Source organism: Lethenteron reissneri, chromosome 23 (genome assembly GCF_015708825.2).
Source record: "Lethenteron reissneri isolate LAM-NWPU_2019-01 chromosome 23, ASM1570882v1, whole genome shotgun sequence".
Lineage (NCBI taxonomy): Eukaryota > Metazoa > Chordata > Hyperoartia > Petromyzontiformes > Petromyzontidae > Lethenteron > Lethenteron reissneri.
Genome location: NC_083801.1, coordinates 10,637,884 through 10,658,031, shown reverse-complemented (window position 1 = coordinate 10,658,031; position 20,148 = coordinate 10,637,884). Strand labels below are relative to the sequence as shown.

The window sequence follows — 20,148 nt, the reverse complement described above, 5'->3', positions numbered from 1 at the left end:
CTCGACTGGGTATGTTGTCTACTCCTTCACTCTGATGTCTCGTAAGAGATGGGAGTACGAACTCTTTATCTCACCACACGCCACCTGTCGATCGACTAACAAGAGAACTTTGGTGAGTTTAAACTTTTTTTCTGATACATGTCAATGTTTGTGTGAGAATGTGTGGGGGCGTTTGTGAGAGTGAGCATGTGTGAGAGTGTGTGGGGATTAGGAGTGTAGTGGTTAGCGCAACTGCGCTACGAACCCAGCGACCCGAGTTTGATTCCTGCTCACGGCCAACACCAGTGACGATTATTTAAACCAGTCCAGGGCCACCCCTAGGTCGACTCAGTTCCAAATGAGTACTGAGTGCAGTGTTTACACATCGCCACTCGAGAGACAAAGGCGGCTGGGCCTGGTGTTTGCAACCCACCCCCTCATGTGCTTGCTGGCCTTCAAAGGTGCTTGCTAGTAGCACTTTCTCCAACAATCTGTGAAGGCTATACGGTGGTTCTTTGTCTCTGTGTGAGAGTGTGGGTTTGCAGGCGAGAACTTCATCATCGCTTGCAGCTGGGGTTGGCATTGTCCCCCCCCCCCCACCCCTTTTCCTGACGCCAAAGGGAAATTGGCGAGGTTTAAAAAAGTAGCTCATGCAGCTGCATTGGCTGCATTGGGTATGCAGTCCAGACTTTCCCAGAAACACTGTCTAAGGGAGGAGGTGTTATGGCAAGCTGAGTAAAAGAGACAGGCCAACTCCCATCCATTTAGAACATCCCATGTTCGAGAATGAGGAGGCTTACCGCAGCCTTCGTGCAGAGGTTTCGAGAGCCATCTGGTCCTGCAAGGATAAATGGTTGTCGCGAGTTGGTGAAAAGATGGAAATTGCCTAAGCAGCTCGCAATCGCAAATCACTTTTTTTTTCAATTCCATCAAAAATATCATGGAGTGCCACACCCATTACCACACTAAAGTGAAATAGTGGTGATCCGATCTCTGACCCCCAAAAACAGGTTTGCAGATTTGCTGAACATTTCTGTGAGGTCTTGGGGGAGGGGAAACTCCTCAGTTTAGATAAAAAAAACATCGGGCAAGGTGGGTTTGATCCTGCTGGGGTGCCAGTGCCTCAAATATTGGAGGAGGTGGTGCCACCTCCTGTGAGTGGCTGACTGATGTGCCATCTGTTGAGGACGTGCGAAGAGCAATCGAGAGCCTGAGACCAGGTAAAGTACCGGGCAAAGATAACCTCCCAAGCCAACTGCTCACGGAGGGTATCAATCATGGGCAGGTTGCCCTATATTCCATTATGACAACTGTCTGGACCACAGGGCATGTTCCGCAATATTTAAAGAATGCTCTGGACGTGCCCCCCCCCACCACCCATTGTCCATCGGTTAGTTAACAGTGTGTGGAAGTCACCTGCCTACGATCCAAACTAGGATTATCCAGGCTGTAATTTGTAAGGAACTTACAGATCTTTGGAAGATCTGGACAGCGTCCCATCAGTGAGCTATCCGGTAAGTAAGGCTACGTTGGCTAGGGTAATGGAGCCCGCATGCCTAGCCACCGCGTGCGCAAGCAGCTTGTGTTTGGCAGATTGAGGGTGCTAAATGGACACGGCATGGGCTAGAGAAAAGATGGGCTGATGTGGTACAGGAGGATTTGGAGCTGATGACTGGCACAGGCGATATCACGATTGACCTCTGCCGAGATGATTCGTGAAAGACGTTCCTGGGCAGTTAGAGGCAGTCGCTCTCCAACAACAATCGATGATGGAGTAGCGACACCCACAACAATGAGCGGAGCACCGGGTGGCTAAAATAAAACAAGCTGGCACAGCGGGGAGCACAGGTGGTGCATCTGTCAATCATCTCAGCGAGTCAACCTATAACAAATGGGTTCGTCCTGTGACCTCTTGCTATCGAACCATCGACGCTTCACGTGGCATCTCAATATGCATCTGGTCTGGCAACTGCGCTGCGGTGATATCACCGTCACTTAGTGGCGAATGGCAGCTATTGTTCTTGTACCAGATTGGGGGTTGAACCAGGTAGAACCTGCCCGCCCTCGAAGCCACGCATCCCCGCGCGCGTGGGAAAGGGGCGCAACTGTGCAATTTTGTGCAAATTGCCGGTTTTCTCTCGCATTGACGACTCCATTGGAAATTATTCACCTAATTCCTGCCCGAGCACTGCTAGCCCGTGGCGTGTGGCGGTGTGCACTGCGTCTGCTCCCATACTTAGTCGCTGTTGTTGAGATGTCACTTCTCATCCGCTCCACTGAGTCTCAGGCTGGAGCCGACTGCGTGAAATCACGCGAGGCTCTGTTGTTGCACTTAATTTGCAGAGCGTTCTTTTGTTGATGCACACGGAGAATTGATTGCTATCTATTGGGCGATGAAATGCCCCAGCATCTCAAAAGTACATCACATCTCATGTCAATGTAGTTTTTCTTTTTATTAGCCTATGTGCCCCTCCCTGATTGCAGATGTCCCTGGGTAGCACAAAGGTGAAGCAGGCATCGGCCTGCTAAGTGCGAATTATAAATTTGGACCACTTTTGTTGCATTGCGCTCGATGCTGCGAAACCACAGCCGCTAAATCGCGGGACGTCGTGTCGAACAACACGCGATAGTACGACCCGAAAACACGAACAGGAGAGCAGTGCCGATGATCCTCGTAGTAAAAGTAGCCACGCATGCTCCGGGCCTCGCACTTTCAAGGGGCCCGCGCTAAATGCTTTCAAGCTATCAATATCCGGTTCAGTGATTCTGCACTTGCTCTATTACTATAGTACTATGTACTGCATTCAGACGTTGTCTCCCCGACAGACCTGGTCTTCACCTGAGGACGGCTGCTTGTGTTGTGGCCGAAACGTCGTGAGAATTATTGTATTATGTTTTATTTTTATTATTTTATTACTTCCCTTCTACGTGACTTTACCGAAAGAACCAAGAAGATGAATCCCTGCAGTCACGAAAGCTTTAAATCGAAATTTACTATACTGCCTTCAATTTTTATGAACGATTGGGTGTTTAAGGTTGGCGATTTGTCGTATTATCTGGCTGCAGGTAAAAAAATAGTGTCTTTATATATATATATACATTTTTTAATAAATTTAGGGCCCCTTTATAACATATGCTACATGCCCCGCACTAGCTTCATCCGGCACTGCGTGAGAGTGGCGACAACCCACACCGTGCGTGGCCTTCTGGCGCGGCTACGGGCGCAGCGAGGCGCGCGTGACCTCTTAATGCAGCGAGGGCCACTTTTGTTTTCAAAGACAAAATGATCAGAATTTGAGATGATGACAAGATTGTGTAGTCTGCGTCCGCCGATGCGTGGTATTTTCGCCTCGCCAAATATGCGAGGCAAAATTGGCGATTTTTTTTGGGAGGGGGGGGGGGTAGCAAATGAGGGGGGGAGAGGGTGGGGGGCAACCCCCCTGAAGCTCTCTCCAGTCAAGATGTTGATGGAATCTCGGCAGCTTGGACAAGTCCACGTGTGTGGAAAGGATCAGGCTGGGGGTGGAGCCAGGCGAGGAGTCTCGGTGCAAGCCGCATTCATGGTCTGAGCCCCCAGTGCGTTTGCTGCCCATAGGGGTGATGATTGATCGAGTTCACAAGTCGATTGTACGAGTCGATTGCATCGTCTTGTTTTCATTTGTCTCGTTGCTCCGTTGTTCCGTCCCTGTTTCTCAAAGAAACCGTTGTGTTCGATTCACGTGCAATTATTATCATCATCAGGAGCAGCGAAGGTCGATCCACTGCTAGATGAAGCCACCTCTGCTCCCCACCCACCAAGCTACCGAATTCGTTCTAACATTTAATAAACATACCATCTTCTTGGTTTTTTCGGTAAAGTCACGTAGAACGGAAATAATAAAATAATAAAATAAAACATGATAAAATATTTTATTATTTTATTATTTCCATTCTACGTGACTTTACCAAAAGAATCAAGAAGATGAATCCCTGCAGTCACGAAAGCTTTAAATCGAAACATACCATCATTGACTGTTATGCGCACGATTCAACGCACGTCTCGTAAGAATCGATTTCAATCTAATGATCGTTACATTTCAAAGTAGTTGGATCACGTAGATGTGCGACGCTTCCAACCCTCCTGGACTGCGAGGTGTCACGGAAGCGATGGTAGAGCAAGTGGGTTCGTGAGCCCATCTGTGATGAACCGCACGCGTTATCCCGTAACACGTGTTTTTTTTTCATCGACGCAAGACTATCAATTATAATTTGTCGTAATTACAGCAACAACACACGACTGTAGTTTATAGCCGTCTCATAACACAAAGGATAATGTTACAACTATTCTCTGGGTGCTCCGCTGTCCTCCCACGCGTAAGACACTCCTGTAAGTGAAAAATTGACCAAACGTCGCCAACCGTGCAGAGCCCGCATGTCGACAAACACATTCCATAACAAACTCACGAAAATCTCAATTCATAGAAAATCCTTTGGGTGGTAGGACACGGGGACAACCTTCCTGAAACTACCGGGACTGGAACGGCCAAATGGTGTGGTTTGGTAGCCTTCGGCAGCGATGGTGTTTGCCGGTGGCTGTTGTTGTCGTTCCCTCCCACCCTGACCCTCGCCCGAGCCCCATCTCGCGTGCTCTTCGGCCGCGGTTCACGGCGTGTGACAACAGCAGTAGCAGCAAGCAAGCAAGCAGCCGGAATGCTTTGCCAACGAGTCGGCTATCGCGCAAAAAATCCCCAGCGTCACCACGACAACATCCGACTCGGCGGATGTCGCACGCGGCTCGGCACTGCGGCAGTTGCCTGGTCCGGCGTTTGATGGTGGCGCTGTAAGGATGGAGCTGGCTGAGATGTGTGGTGCCGTTGTGATGCTGCAGGGATGATGGTGGCGCTCTAAGGATGGAGCTGGCTGAGATGGGTGGTGCCGTTGTGATGCTGCTGGGACGATGGTGGCGCTGTAAGGATGGAGGTGGCTGAGATGGGTGGTGCCGTTGTGATGCTGCTGGGATGATGGTGGCGCTGTAAGAATGGAGGTGGCTGAGATGGGTGGTGCCGTTGTGATGCTGCAGGGATGATGGTGGCGCTGTAAGGATGGAGCTGGCTGAGATGGGTGGTGCCGTTGTGATGCTGCTGGGATGATGGTGGCGCTGTAAGGATGGAGCTGGCTGAGATGGGTGGTGCCGTTGTGATGCTGCTGGGATGATGGTGGCGCTGTAAGAATGGAGGTGGCTGAGATGGGTGGTGCCGTTGTGATGCTGCTGGGATGATGGTGGCGCTGTAAGAATGGAGGTGGCTGAGATGGGTGGTGCCGTTGTGATGCTGCTGGGATGATGGTGGCGCTGTAAGGATGGAGCTGGCTGAGATGGGTGGTGCCGTTGTGATGCTGCAGGGATGATGGTGGCGCTGTAGGGATAGAGCTGGCTGAGATGGGTGGTGCCGTTGTGATGCTGCTGGGATCATGGTGGCGCTGTGACAATGGATCTTGTTGTATGATTGATGATGATGCAGACACTGCTACGATTCGGGCATGATGGACCTGTTAAGATAGGAATGAAGATGACGAGGATGCAAATATGCTGGTGGAATGATGGTGCTGTGATGCTGCTATTACGATGCTGTGACTATGATGGTGCTGGAATGTCAATGATGATGAAACGCTACATCGTGAGGTTGGGAAAACAGTTGATACGAATCCAAAACAGTTGATACGAATCATGAGTGCAGCACGGCAGGAGGACCGATCCAGTTGTCACAATCGCACATTGTTCTGTGTAGAAGTCACTATTGTGTACATTATTACCTTATCTCGTGATTATAATCCTCAATAAATTGAAGAAAATAACGATAAAAGGGACAATACACTCAAAGACAAATCAATCTCCCAGGGTCCTTTTCTGCTCACACGTGCCTTTCCTGGAGGGAACGCCACACACTCCCATGACGAGTGGAACTATCTTTATCACCGGTGAAATCTCCCACAATGGTGCAAATGTTATCCAACCTGGTGAGATGAAGTACAGTACTGAGTAGACTAACGACCAGGAGTTGAACTCGTACCCTCCTGATCGTGAGTTGGGGATCTAACAACTGTGTTACCCTTTCAAATAGTAGGGATCTATCACGGGTTAATTGGCCGATATGGATTTTGAGAGAAACAAATACACATCTTTTTTTTTTATCAGGCATCATGGAGGCAAATGTATTTCTGACTCGTCTGGCGAACAGGAAATACTAATGGTTCATCATGAAATTAATTAATTATTTGTAGAAAAAATGGACAAGAGGGGTGAACGAAGAATTTGTGAAAGGTATATTAGAGGAATGCGCGTTCGTGATGGGGAGATCTTGGGAGGAAGAGATCTGATCGGGCTGGCGAGCTCTGTGCACGGGGAATGGAGACGTGGGGAGAGATCACGTGGAGCGATGCTGGTTGCGAAGGTGGAGCTGGCGTGAGGCGAGAGACCTGGGAAGATGAGATTGGACACACCTGGATGGAATCAAGGCAAGAGTTGTATAGAGCTAGCATCGCAAAGTTGTACAGCATTGTCAGTGTTCATTAAATACGGGTGAAGTTTCTTCATTGCTTATTATTTCAGAATTTGCCGAAGCATGAAATGCTGAAACCTGGCTCCCCTTGGCAGGATAATTTGATGGCATCTGACATTGTCAGTGATCACACTTCCACAGCAAACTGACGAGACGTCTCAAGAAAGCATGCACCATACAAGAGGTGCGTGCATTTTAATAAATGCAATGCTGTAACATTTTCTTTTAAAATTTTAAAAGACCTCCCATTCACTGAGCAGTGACATTGATGTAGTCACCACCCTTTATCAGTGTCAACAGCAGTAGCCCCAAACTAATGTTTGGGAGGCCTGGAGGCTCAAAACCCAAGTGCTTTGACTACCGCCAGTTAAATTCGTTTTACATAGGCTATTATTTGTCAACGCCCGGCCAAGTCGCATTTAATTTTCTCGGCTCACGATCTCCCGTTGTCCCTGCGGGCATGCTGTGGACACGTCCACCACAGGAGCGGTGGAGTCGATTGGAAACACTATGTAGTTGTCTTTTAGCAGAAATAAGTCGTTGCGAAAACACTGACATCTACTTATTAAGCAACTAGCTCGTTTGCTCACCATACACATTCACTTTGTCAGTGTCTCCCTGCCCCTATGAGACTTGAGCTGTACAAAAAAAGTAAGAACCTGTATAGATGCATAGTCAGGTGGTCACGTTTGTAAGCAACTACCTGGTAATGTTTTAATAGTTGAACTTTTGTCAGATTGCGAGTGGTTTAAAGATGTTGTATCCACTTCTGTAGTGCATTCTCTCACTTCAAAGGGTGCTGCTGCTCTTAAAGGTGATAGCGATGTCTTTCATATACCACCCTATAACACCGGGGCATCCCAGAGCGCGTAACATCTCATCTCAACATATTTGAAAGGGGACCTCCAGTACCACATGGAGTTGTGGGTACAAAGTAACTAGGCACGTGACCTGCAATTGAGGATTGGTTCGTCAGTAGGAGGCGAGATTTAAATTGATTATTCATCTCCGCATGACGATAGCACAATTGAGATAAAAAAAATATGGGGAAGTAAAAAATTAACCTGTAAAAACAAAGTTTTTCACTATAAATCCTTTATATGCGTGGCATCGGTTTTATTTTATTATTCATTTGTTTTTCTTGAGTAAGAGTTTCATTTTTATCACATTGGTATTTTAAATTAAATATGAAAAAAAAATTCCCTAAAAAGTGGAAAATTTAGGAAAAAAAATTTCACGAAAATAAATTGTCACGCACAACGAGTCTGTGTGCAAAATGTCAGCTCGATTGGATCACGGGAAGTGGGTTAAAAAAACGACCGAAAGATTTGCACGGTCGTAAGCGCGCAAGCAAGCAAGTGAACTTAATATAAAGGATTTAAAAAGATTAACCCGTAAAAACAAAGTTTTTCACTATAAATCCTTTATATGCGTGGCGGCTCGAGTCCTCTCGTCCTCTGGCTTGAGATGGCTGCCACCTATGGGTCAGATGATTGCCTGCCACCATTAAGCAATTGGTAATTAATATAAAAACAAATTTCCTAAAAAGTTTAAAGTTATGGAAAAATATTTTCAAGAAAATAAATTGTCACGCACAACGAGTCTGTGTGCAAAATGTCAGCTCGATTGGATCATGGGAAGTGGGTTAAAAAACGACCGAAAGATTTGCACGGTCGTAAGCGCGCAAGCAAGCAAGCAAACTTAATATAAAGGATTTAAAAAGACAAATGAAGAACACCAGTGTGCGTTTCACACCGAGTGGTATTTATTTGTATTGATGATAATGGAATCGTCTATTAAGTTAACCCCATGCTGGAACATGAACTCATTCTGGATGCCACAGGTCAACACAGCTAGCTTTAGTGATAACAAAATCCAAACTATCACACAATATGTAAAATTTATTTGGAAATAAAACACTTGCAAATGGAATACATAATATAAATGACGAGGCATTACAAACAACAGTGTATTAAATAAAATGGTATTTCTTTTGTATTTCCACTGCACCATTTTTTTTTTACCGATCATCATGGGCAGTGCCTTACCTGTCACCCATGACATTTATAATTACCGCAACTTCTTACAAATTCAAGATTAGTTAACTCCATTTTTGCAGCAAATTGAAGGTTTTCATTCCAAAAGATAGTTTGCATCAATGCTGAACCTGTATTTAAAATACAAACGCATGTCACATTGCACCGTCAGTTTAAATAATTACACCTCTTTATCAATACATATATGGACAGGGATTTTTAAGTTCAGGATATAAAACAGATGTCATTTACATACGCATGAATACACGTTCCATTTTTTACATAGTATTGTCGACCAATGACATGCTCTAACATGGTTACAAGACTTGTTTGCTTATACAGTAAATGAATACTGGTACTGAACACGTTCAGTTCACGACTATGGCATGCACGACGATACCGAGGGCCCCGTTTGCTTAACCTCTAGCGCCCCCTCGTTGTGCTTCGGTGTGGAGGAGTCACGGGACACACGGAGACTCAATTTGCGTGGCACAAGGACCTTGCAGTTCGTATCCCGGCAAGCGGCGGTTAGATTTTGTAACATTTCAAGGTTATGACGTTTTTGATGTTATCTAAAAGCCAATATGTCCAATATTGTGTTTGCACTTATTTTCAGGTTTTGAAATACACATTTGTTGGCTCAATTGTATCCCCATTGAACTATAGGCATCATGTCATGCGATGGAGAACCATTCAAACCATTGCAGGAGATTTTAATGAACATGTAAAAACGAATCACTGTGACCTGCTCTTGAAATCTCTTAAGTTACCCCGTAGCTTCACTAGAGGGCAACACTTCCCCACCTGCCCTGCTTGAGCGAAATTAAGTGTCACCATTTGTTGTTGTTCCTGGGTAGTGTTATTTCCTAATTGCTCATGCCTCAAAAGTACAGAAAATGGCTATTATTCCCCACAAACTTTGCTTTTGTGACCAGGACAATGATATTTTGAAATGTACCTGTTTTCAATGAGAAAACGGGCGAATTTGTCTTTTCGCTCACATTAATTCAGAAAAAAACCAACATGATTAAAAATTAACATTTATTTATACTAAAGTAATACAAATTTTACTACAAAAGATGTAGACACCAAGGCGCACTACCACAGGCGAGACTGGCCACAGCGGACCGAGTTCTCTGTGGGGAGGAACAATCTCGAATAACTAGTCACTTCTAAATCTTTTGTCGTCATTTTTGTATTACTTTAGTATAATTACATGTTAATTTTGATTCATGTTGTTTTTTCTGACTTTATGTGAACGAAAAGACACAAATTCGCCCGTTTTCTCATTGATAATAAGTCAATTTCAAAGTATGACTGTCCTGATCACAAAAGCAAAGTTTGTTGAGAATAATAGCCATTTTCTCTACTTTTTAGGCAAAATCAATTACGAAATAACACTTACGACCCAGGAACAAAAATTGTGTTACATAGTGTAATCATTGCATGAGATTAGAGCTGATATTATTTCATTTTCAGGACTAGATGTTAGCCCAAATGAAAGGCAAAACCAATGAAAATGTGTTTTATTAGTGCAGTTATTAAATAGCCAGACTGAGACCATCAACCTATGACTGGCTGCCCAGATTCAAACCCAGAAACTCAGCAGGGCCAACCTGAGCCACTTCACTACCTCAAAAAATAAATGTTAACAATGTGGTGAATGTTTCAGAAGGTGATGGTTGGAGGGGTCACATTAACCCATATAGTCATACAAAAACACGTATATGCACGATTCGATTAATATAGCGATCTTCAAAATTGATGCATCAATACTCCTGTTAACTTTTGACGGTAAAAAAAAAATATTGACGATAATACATTATAGGCCTGATTCACTTGTTGCTGAAGTCATTTTCGTTGTTTTGCTTCATGTGCCCATGGTCACATAAACAGCAATTCACAATGAAGGTTGTTGTTAGATCGCGTAAGTATGAATGTGTCGTAACCCTCCACCACCTGACACAGCCAATTAGTAAGGGATTTGTCATGTAAACAAAACGCTAATTAGTTACTACTTCAGCCAACTGGTGTGTTCGAGAATAAATCCAGCGATATTGGAAAAGCACCAAGGTTATGTATTTTGGCAGTTTTATCACTCAATGAATATTAGCCCTATAGTGCTATCATAGCATCATCAATTTAAGTGGGTTTGAAAGAAGCCACACACATTACCAGGCCACACAACGACCATATATGTGGTTACGTTAGGGGAGACACAAACAAACCCCCATTGAACTACGCTACCTGATAACTTCAAGTCTCCTGAATTAAAGTGAATAATACTTTTCAAAGTGCAAAAGTTAAATACCAATCCCAAAACCGTTCAGTAATTCTACACAGTACCAAAAAATGGTGAGACGGCATCTGTTAAAAAAGGACGTCATTCAAAAGCACAGGATTTTCCGCAAGTATGGAGAATTTTTACTGGCGCAACAAAGCACGTGAAATATTTAAATGATGCCGATGATTAAATCAAGAGATGGGCCATGTGGCGCATCCTTTCACAGTAGCTTCTTGATTCGGCGATCCGCTGCATTGATGCGCGAGGTGGTGCGGTCCACCAGCGAGCTCGTGTCCTCCAGAAGTTCATTCTGTCGCTCCACCTCCGCGCCCGACTCAAGTGCCAGTACCTTGATGCCTGTCAGCACCTGGCGCAGCCGAGTTGAGGATGTCAATCACTGTCATTGGCTACATTTAGAATTTCATTCAAAACGCCTTACACCCTCTCAAAATGTTCGTGAGATGAGCCACTCCGACTGTTAATGTGAATGAAATGGCACACCCTTCATATGTAAATTTAACATTTTTACACCAAAACTTTGGCTGTCGCGGGGGTTACATTCTTGCAAATATCTGCAATCTGCAAATCCGCGATCCGCAAACTGAAAGGCATATGAGAAAAATAGGGTTTGGTTCACAGTTCATAATGACACATTATCTCAAACATGAAATGGGAAGTATGATTAGAATTGTTTGTTTTAATATAATGCACGATAATATACTGTACACGTAAAAGTAAATCCGAATATAAAGTAAAGGTTAATGACATGTATAGTCAATATTAAGCAGTTTAATACTTGACAAAAAATACTTACTATGAATGATGATTATGGCTTGTGAATTCTTACTCGGGATCGCGAGCAGAGGGAAATTAGTACAGTACTTATTTACGATGCACACTATCGGAAACTTGTGTTCAACCGCAAATGGTCGAGCCATTGGGGCACACTCGGCAAACTGCACCTCAATAAATTTGGTGCGAAAGGTCAAATCCGCAATGGGAAATTCCGCGATGAACAAGGTTTTGGTGTATAACTAAATCAAGTTAACAAACGACATTACTGTTTGTTAAATGCATAAAACATCCTTTGAATAAGATGTCACAGGACTGCTTCTGAAATTTCTTCAGGGGACCTTTAACATACACATTAGGGGCAGCACTTTGCCATAACACAGGTTTATGAGAGCGGGTTAATAGGTGGCTCGCATGTTTACCTGATTCAGCTGGGCTGATTCCGCATCACTCACTGTCTGCCCTTTCTGCACCTGAACTTTTCCTTCAGCTTCTGAGGCTTCATCATCACCACCCATGAGGCCACCCAGCCACCTGCCAGCTGCAATGAAGGTGAAGAGTGGTACGACACAATGAGGCTAAGCACGCGGTGCCCAAAGACCAACAAATACTTTATACTGTATTGTATTCTCATGTAAGCGTATGTAGCGCATTCGTCCATCACCCAGAGAAGAAACTCGCACCACCAATTACTTTATATGGTAAAAAAAATCATGTAATTACGTGATAACGCAAGTTATATAATACATATACATATTTCTGCTGGAATCAACAAGTATATTTTCTGACAAAATGTGTCGATTTCACACAAACCTGTTTGAATTAACTTGTGTCCAGATGTTTTCCTCTTGATAGTAGGTGCCGGACCCCAGGGATAAGTGGGATATGCAGAGAATTTTTCCCGGTACTGCTGCTCCAGCACAGGGATGGTATTGGTTATCTTGGCAGAGAGCAGTAGGAAAACAACATCAGGCTGCCCAATAAACCGCTGTTTGACAATGACTTCGTAAGGGCTGAGTGCCTCGATCTCGTCCACGTCACTTCGCCGGTACATGTGCACCTGCCTTCCGGCCGCGTCCTGGACCTCCAGTGCCGAGCAAAGCACGGCCAGGTGACCATGATGGAACTCCGTACCTCGGCCTCGCGAATACATCACAGGCACACGCACTATGAGCCCTGTGGCTGCATCCTGGTGGCCTCCTCCCGGGCCAGCCGATGCTTCTTTCTGGACATGCCTCCGCTCGCTGCCATCCTCCGAAGTTTTAGTCCAACGGCTGAAAAATGAGGGCCCCTCCAGCTGCGTTAGAAGCCGATCAGCGATGCAGAGATCAGCGTTCATCTTCTGCAGGTTCTGCCCGATCCCGTCCAGCTGCTGCCCTTGGTGGTGCAAAGCTTGCGCCGCTTCTTCCAGCCGGCGCTGTGAGCCCGTGGCCGTGGCCACCAGGTGCTGTCCCAGCGCTGTGGAGGAAGCAGAGGCCTGGGAACCACCCCCGAGAAGCTCCTCCCTCCAGAAATGCTCGAGCACGTTGAAGACGGCATCTCTGTTTGGCTCCAGACCCGACAGCCAGTGGCAGGCAACGCCACCCACGTGTGTCAAGGCCAGGGCACTATACACCAGGCTTACAGTCGTCTTCTTTATCTCGCACAAATCGGCGAGGCGCGTGGAGAACAACGTCGTGCTGTCCTTGTTCGCGTAAAAGCATAGGCGCCCGGGCAGGAGGCAGAAGCGTCCGGGCACCCAACGCTTGTTGGATATCAGGTAGTAGGACCCCCGCCACGTACGGATGGGGCTTTCCATGATGTCCTGGAAAAAGGAACCTAGAGTTATTTTGCTGAGCTGGCACTACCGAGATGCTAAGTTCAAATATGGGTTGCAGCCACCCATGTTTAAACGGGCCTCTCAGGTCCAGCGAGTTTATGGTCTCATCTTCAATGATTGTACAAAAATGATCATGACTTGAAGTGTTGAATGTGTTATTGCCTAATGTGGCATCTATCAAACTCTGATTACAATACGACAAACACCTCAACAGCAGATCATATACAAAAGTGCACTACGCTTTGAATAAGAGACAATTGAAGGGCGGACATACGTAGTTCTGAAATGCCACCTTCTAGAAGCCATTCGGTAAAAGATGGTGATGTCAAAAAGCTTCCTGCGGACTTTCCAAATGAATATGGTCTCTTCCTATGGCAATTCATAAAAATACACACAAGCTTAGTCATGTAATCTACCAACGTTATTCACGTTTCTCTGGCTCCATTAAAATGTTGTTACTCAACGTTCCTGTGTAGTCAACATGCAATTACAAATACTGGCAGCAATAACAGGGCAATGTAAGTCTGGCTTCAACGATTCTTTGTCCCAATGAACTCTCATCCAGATATAAAGGTATCACTAATCCTATTACTAATGGATGCCTCCTCACGCAATGTCGGCTGCGGAGGTTATATGACCACACGGTGGTACTTCACCATTGCTGGTCAGTGCGGCCTCATGCAGACCCATCACCGTTTCAGATATCACTCGGCATTTCCTGTTTTCCAGAGCCGCAGCAAGTACTGCGCCACCACTCCACCCACTCATTATGCTGCACTGTCATCAAAGTCTGTTAATGACGAGAACCCCTGCACAAGAGTAAAAGCCCATCATAACAAAAACAACTGTACTGTAATAAAGTAAACTTTAATAAAATACAGTTGAGGGGTGGCGCGGTCAGGGCCGGATAAAAGGTTATGAGTGGTCTACGGCCGATAGGAGGGCCTTATGCATTACATATTACAAAAAACAAAATTAAGTCACCAACATTTAATTAGCAACGTACAAATTATCAAATGTTTTATACTCAAGGTAACTACATAAAATACATCACTACACCGATTTATTCAAACAATACGTTCCCCCCCCCCCCCCCCCCCCTTAGATTTAGCTGTAGAAAAGTCATGAATGGTGTAATCGCAATTCAAAAAAAACATTTCCGATGGCCGTGCTACCGTGTCGGCTTGCTCCAGCGCTTCAAACGTGGCCCGGGAGGGTCTTAGAGAGAGAGGGTCTACACAACGAAGGGACATTAAGGGCCTTATTAGCCTCATGGGTTAACCTGGCCCTGTGACCAGCAGTCAGAGTGTGTATTTATACTGGGAGAATCCGAATAGCTATCAAGCTCTTTTTCACACATGTCCAATAGGGGACAGGTCTGAACGTTACAACAATGCAAAAACACAATAGGGGTGAAACGTACAGTATAGGAAAGGTAAACAAATCACTTAAAATATATACAACAAATACCAGAGGTGTGGACTCGAGTCATGTGACTTGGACTCGAGTCAGACTCGAGTCATGAATTTGATGACTTCAGACTCGACTTGGACTTGCATAACAATGACTTTGTCCCACCTCTGACAAATACCACTAAGCTATGTTTTTTCTTACCGGGTAAAGCCCATTCAGCTATTCGTTTATTTTTAAGTCAGCTCACCGCTATAAGACATTGACCACCCGGAGTTTGATTTTCGATCACAGCTAAGTTTCAGTGTAGAATGATATCAAATTAACGGATCATTGGCCAATATTCGAGACGACCCGCAACTACCCATGTACCACAAGTGCGTGGAGAAGAGGCCCTTCGTCCAGCTAATGGATCTATTAAAGGAGGGCTGTGGACCAATAAAGATGCGGGTAGATACGACTGACAGTAACTACGAGACGTGCACAACAAATATCTCCCCGCACACAGCGTTAAGAGACTATTGGGGGGAAATGCTGTGAGCGAGTGGCACCAATGAAGGCCGGCACGGTGGCACACGAGGGGGGCGGTGGGTGGCCAGCACCACGCCCGGCCGCCTTTGTCTCTCCACTGGCGATGTTTACACATCGCACCGGGTATTTATTTGAGGCTGAGTCGCCCTAGGGGAGGGCCCAATAGACTTGTCACAGATAATCATCATTGTTGGTGTTGTCGGTGAGCGTGAATCGAACTGGGGTGGCCGACTTCGTAGCGCAGCGCGCAGGCCGCTACTCTACCGCGCACGGACGCTACGAGTGCGACTTTCATATTCAAATGTAACAACAATAATAATAACAACACAATATACAACAAAAACAAACCCTGGGCGGCCGTGAGATCAACCATGAGAGACGGGGAGAGACTCACCACACGCACACAACTGCTTCTCTGTCTCGCACGGCGAGCACGCACGCAAGAGCCTCACTCGTACATCGAGTCGACGCGTCCTGCAGGTGCCCTCCGATCAGCACGGCTGGCTACGTACGGCACGAAAGAAGTCCGACATTAATACGTGCCTCCGTGTCCTTCGCCTACGTTGACGAGCCGAGAGAGTGTGGACGAATAAGCACGGCGGGGTCTGCTAGGCCGCGGCTATTACGAGCCCGTCCTTGTGTCGAACGGCGAAGTTACAAACTCGACACGTTCGTCAATGGCACTGCCGTAAATGGGAACAACAACAACACGAATAAGAAGATCTATTTAGGTGAAACGGCGTGAAAATTCTCCCTTTTCTCTTCATCCGCAAGGCGACGCGGCCCCGCGATGCCGTCTCCTCCCAGCGGAGGCGTCATCAGTGCGGGACGAACCAGACAGGGGTTGTGGTTTTTACAGACAGGGGTTGTGGTTTTTACAAACAGGGGTTGTGGTTTTCACAGACAGGGGTTGTGGTTTTCACAGACAGGGGTTGTGGTTTTCACAGACAGGGGTTGTGGTTTTCACAACCCCTGTCTGGGAGGTGGGGGGCAGTGTTTGTGCCGCGTCAGACAGAAGCAATTTCTCCTGCAGCTGCTGTGGCTGGCGGTGGGGTTCGAGTCCTGGGGGTGGGGGTGGTGCCGAATCGTCGCTGTTCGTTTAAAGGGCGCCTCCGATTTGCCGAGGATTAAAATATAGGGAGACGATTATTTGGTGGGTTTGTTAGGTGCAAGTACCGTTCCTGTATCGCGTGTGGCCAGGCCCGAGTCTGAAACATTAGCTAACAGCTGATTGGGCCTTTACCTGGTAAAATAAAAACAAATATTTTATCGGTATGTTTTATTAAGTTAATTGTATTGATTACCTTTCCTATGCTTTGCACTCCGATCGTGTTTTTTATATTTTGTTCTGCCCCGCCCCGACTGAACATCTGTGAGAAAGAGTTTCAGAGCTCATCGGATTCCTGCATAAAGAAATATTCTGATTGTAATGTCCGTTTCGTTGTGCTGTATGTTGAGTTTACACTGAGCTCTTCAGCTCTATTTCAGAAGCTACCTGGCCCTAGATGACAGCTCAATGAAGTGGCTTATTTGGCAATGTATAGCAAACACTCTCAAGAGCATGCTATACCATAGCAGGTATTCTTTTCTAGGCACAATGTTCATTTCCATGATTCCGTTCAAATTTTTACATCACTTCGCCTTGACTGCTTCCCTCGTATATATTTTCAATTGTTTAAAGAACCTGTTGTATAGATACTTAAGAAAAGTATTTATACCTTACGGTATATAATGTGGCATTTCGGGCAATGTTCTTCACGGTACATGATTCCTTTCTTCATGTGTGGTGAAGGACATTACTTGAAACGTCACCTTTTATATGAGTTTCCTTTTAAGGCAGTGTTATTAACGAATGTGAGTTTTATTTTCGTTTTTGTGCACTAGTGCCAATGCAGTATCACCAAATCAACGTTTCATTTTTCTCATTTAGATAATTTGCCCTGTGTTGTTTCTTCTGCTCAGCTTAAATTTCACTTCTTCAATCACTCCCTGCACAGTACAGTCGCTAATTTCCACTCGCAGTTGCGATTTGTCATAACTCTTGCGTAATTTCCTCTAAGCCTACGGTTTAAAAGAAGAAGAAAAAAACACATCACGTCCCAAACACACATCTGGGCGAGTCGTTATGGTAACTTGAAGAGAGAAGCAGAGCTGAGCCCCCTAGGGAGCCCACGTTATGTAACACAAAACACTGCAATTTAGAAGCCCTCTTTCCTCCCCCAACGGTTGCTGCCACTCAAAGGGGCCCTTCCTTGCCACGCAGTTTTGGTGGCGCCCTTGGCGAGGCATCTCGTGGCCATCTTACAAGAGGGGAGTGGGGGGTGACCTGTCTGGATTTTCACCGGTTTCAGAGCGGGGTCAAGATCGGCATCTGTGGAGGAGGCTCGTGAATGACTGCTCGGTAGTTGGGAGGCATTTTTTGTTTGTTCCCTCCAGCAACAGCGGAGGACAGAAGGAGCGACGGCTCACAAACGAACAGCAAGTTTGGCACAATTGGAGTGGTGGGAGACACAGATGGTTGCATCTTGTCACTCATCTCATTCAGTCAACCCATGGCACCTGCTCGGTCTGACCCCCGTGACCTCCGGCCAGCAGCGAGCCTTCGACACTTCACGTTTGCCTCAAAGTGCACCTAGCCTGGCACAGGCGCCGTGGTGACGTCGGCTAGTAGCGAATGTCGGTTGTTGTTTTGCAGCGACAACAACCAAATCTAGATTTAACAACCAAGGAAGCCACCAGTCCCTATGACTGCACGTACCCGCACACTAATCAGAGCTTCCTTTGCTTGGCACTGGTGCTAAAACATTGCTCCTCGGTCGTTAACCAAGCACGGCAGATAAGACAGTGTGCATAGATTGCTATTATAGTACAGTGTAAACAAAGTTGAATTTGACGTGTTGGAAGTCAAATCACTTGTGTAAGGGAGGTAGATGTATTCTTTCCCATGTGGTTGCGTGGTTAGCGCGCTGCACTACGGACCCGGCCACCCGAGTTCGATTCCCGCTCACCACCACCAGTGACGATTATCTGAACCGGTCCTGGGTCTCCTCTAGGTCGACTCGGCCTCAAATGAGTACCTGGTGCAGTGTGTCGTAAACATCGCCACCCCCTCGTGTGTCGTGCCGGTCTTCGTTGGGTGCTCGCAAACAACACTTGCATTATGGGGTGGGGATCTTTATCTTGATTTGAAGCTTTCGTGACTTGCAAGGATTCATACTGCAAAACACAAGTCGTTTTTACACCGTAGCCAGCCTTGGCTGGCTAAGTGAACAATACAAGATAAAGATCCATACTCTTAGGTTTTTTCGGTAAAGTCACGAAGGTAAAAAAATAATAGCAATAAAATAAAAATAAATGAAAATAACTTAATTAAATCAATTATTTAATTTAGTTATTTTCATTTATTATTATTCCTGAAAAACCCCAAGAGTATGAATCCTTGCAGTCACAAAAGCTTCAAATGAAGATAAATGAAAATAACTAAATTAAATCAATGAAATTAACTAAATTAAATCACTGATTTAATTCAGTTATTTCCGTTTATTAATATTTAATTATTATTTTTTTACCTAGGTGACTTTACCGAAAAAACCTAAGAGTATGGATCTTTATCTTGTATTGTTCACTTAGCCAGCTAAGGCTGGCTACGGTGTAAAAGCGACTTGTGTTTTGCACCGTGGACACCACTGATAAGTCATTGTTATCGTCATGTTTTGCAAACGACGGAGGTGTCTCCCACATTCAAGGCCCCTTCTGTGGCATCTTGCCACGAATTCAAAGAAAAGCCTGCTTCGTCTCGAATGTTCTGCTCTGTTTATGGTGATCATGAATTCTGCGTGAAACAGAAATAACAAGTGGCCCCGAAATAAAACAAACTCCTCAATTCACCCTTTAAGAGTCTTATGGTCTATCAATTAGTCAAATTTACAGGCGTTCTTGTCACCCCACATGTTGGCAAACAACCACTTTTGCATGCAACCTTTTAAATCACAACATCCTTTAAGAGGCTCGGGGCAAATTCACGTCGCAACACAATTCAAACTCTTGTCTGTGCTCAATGTGTGTGTCTGTGCTCAATGTATGTGTGTGTCTGTGCTCTGTGTGTGTGTGCTCTATGTGTGTGTCTATGTGTGCTCTATGTGTGTGTGTGCTGTGTGCTCAATGTGTGTGTGTGCTCTATGTGTGCTCTATGTGTGTGTGCTGTGTGTGCTCTATGTGTGTGTGCTCTTTGTGTGTGCGCTCTTTGTGTGTGTGCTGTGTGTGCTCTATGTGTGTGTGCTGTGTGTGCTCAATGTGTGTATGCTGTGTGTGCTCTGTGTGCTGTGTGCTCAATGTGTGTGCTCAATGTGTGTGTGTGCTCTATGTGTGTGTGCTCTGTGTGTGTGCTGTGTGTGCTCTATGTGTGCTGTGTGTGCTCTATGTGTGTGTGCTCTATGTGTGTGTGCTCTGTGTGTGTGCTGTGTGTGCTCTATGTGTGCTGTGTGTGCTCTATGTATGTGTGCTGTGTGTGCTCTATGTGTGTGTGCTGTGTGTGCTCTATGTGTGCTGTGTGTGCTCTATGTGTGTGTGCTGTGTGTGCTCTATGTGTGTGTGCTGTGTGTGTGTGCTCAATGTGTGTGTGCTCTATGGAGGATCGTGAAGCACGATGCTGCTACTGGGCAGGTGGAGGCAGTTGCCCTCCAGCAACAACGGAGGGCAGATGAACGACCCTCACAACAACGAGCGGAGCACCGGGCCGGTAAAATCCAACAAAGTTGGCAC

The 20,148-nt window shown here is 45.7% G+C and overlaps 1 protein-coding gene across 4 annotated transcripts; it reads right to left on the bottom strand.

Annotated features, from left to right (window-relative positions):
* Window positions 1-8,292: 8,292 nt before the first annotated feature.
* On the bottom strand, window positions 8,293-16,208 carry SNAP47 (synaptosome associated protein 47). Of its 4 annotated transcripts, none has more exons than XM_061557113.1 (4): window positions 15,782-16,208; window positions 12,441-13,431; window positions 12,050-12,168; window positions 8,293-11,202 (listed from the first exon to the last, which is right to left on the bottom strand). In XM_061557113.1, the coding sequence occupies exons 2-4, from the start codon at window positions 13,423-13,425 to the stop codon at window positions 11,056-11,058; spliced, it is 1,251 nt and encodes a 416-aa protein (XP_061413097.1). In that variant the 5' UTR covers window positions 13,426-13,431; window positions 15,782-16,208; the 3' UTR covers window positions 8,293-11,055. The 4 variants fall into 4 exon arrangements, with proteins under 4 accessions (XP_061413097.1, XP_061413099.1, XP_061413100.1 ...); XM_061557115.1 differs by having other exon boundaries at window positions 15,799-16,208; XM_061557116.1 differs by having other exon boundaries at window positions 15,931-16,208.
* Between the last annotated feature and the right edge of the window lie 3,940 nt (window positions 16,209-20,148).

Bases quoted from the DNA above. Each gene is read 5' to 3' on its own strand.
- SNAP47 (XM_061557113.1), bottom strand. From the start codon at position 13,425: ATGGAAAGCCCCATCCGTACGTGGCGGGGGTCCTACTACCTGATATCC. The intron at 12,169-12,440 runs GTTTGTGTGAAA...CCTTCATTGCAG, and splicing joins ACACAAGTTAATTCAAACAG to CTGGCAGGTGGCTGGGTGGC. The intron at 11,203-12,049 runs GTAAACATGCGA...CGGCTGCGCCAG, and splicing joins AATCAGCCCAGCTGAATCAG to GTGCTGACAGGCATCAAGGT.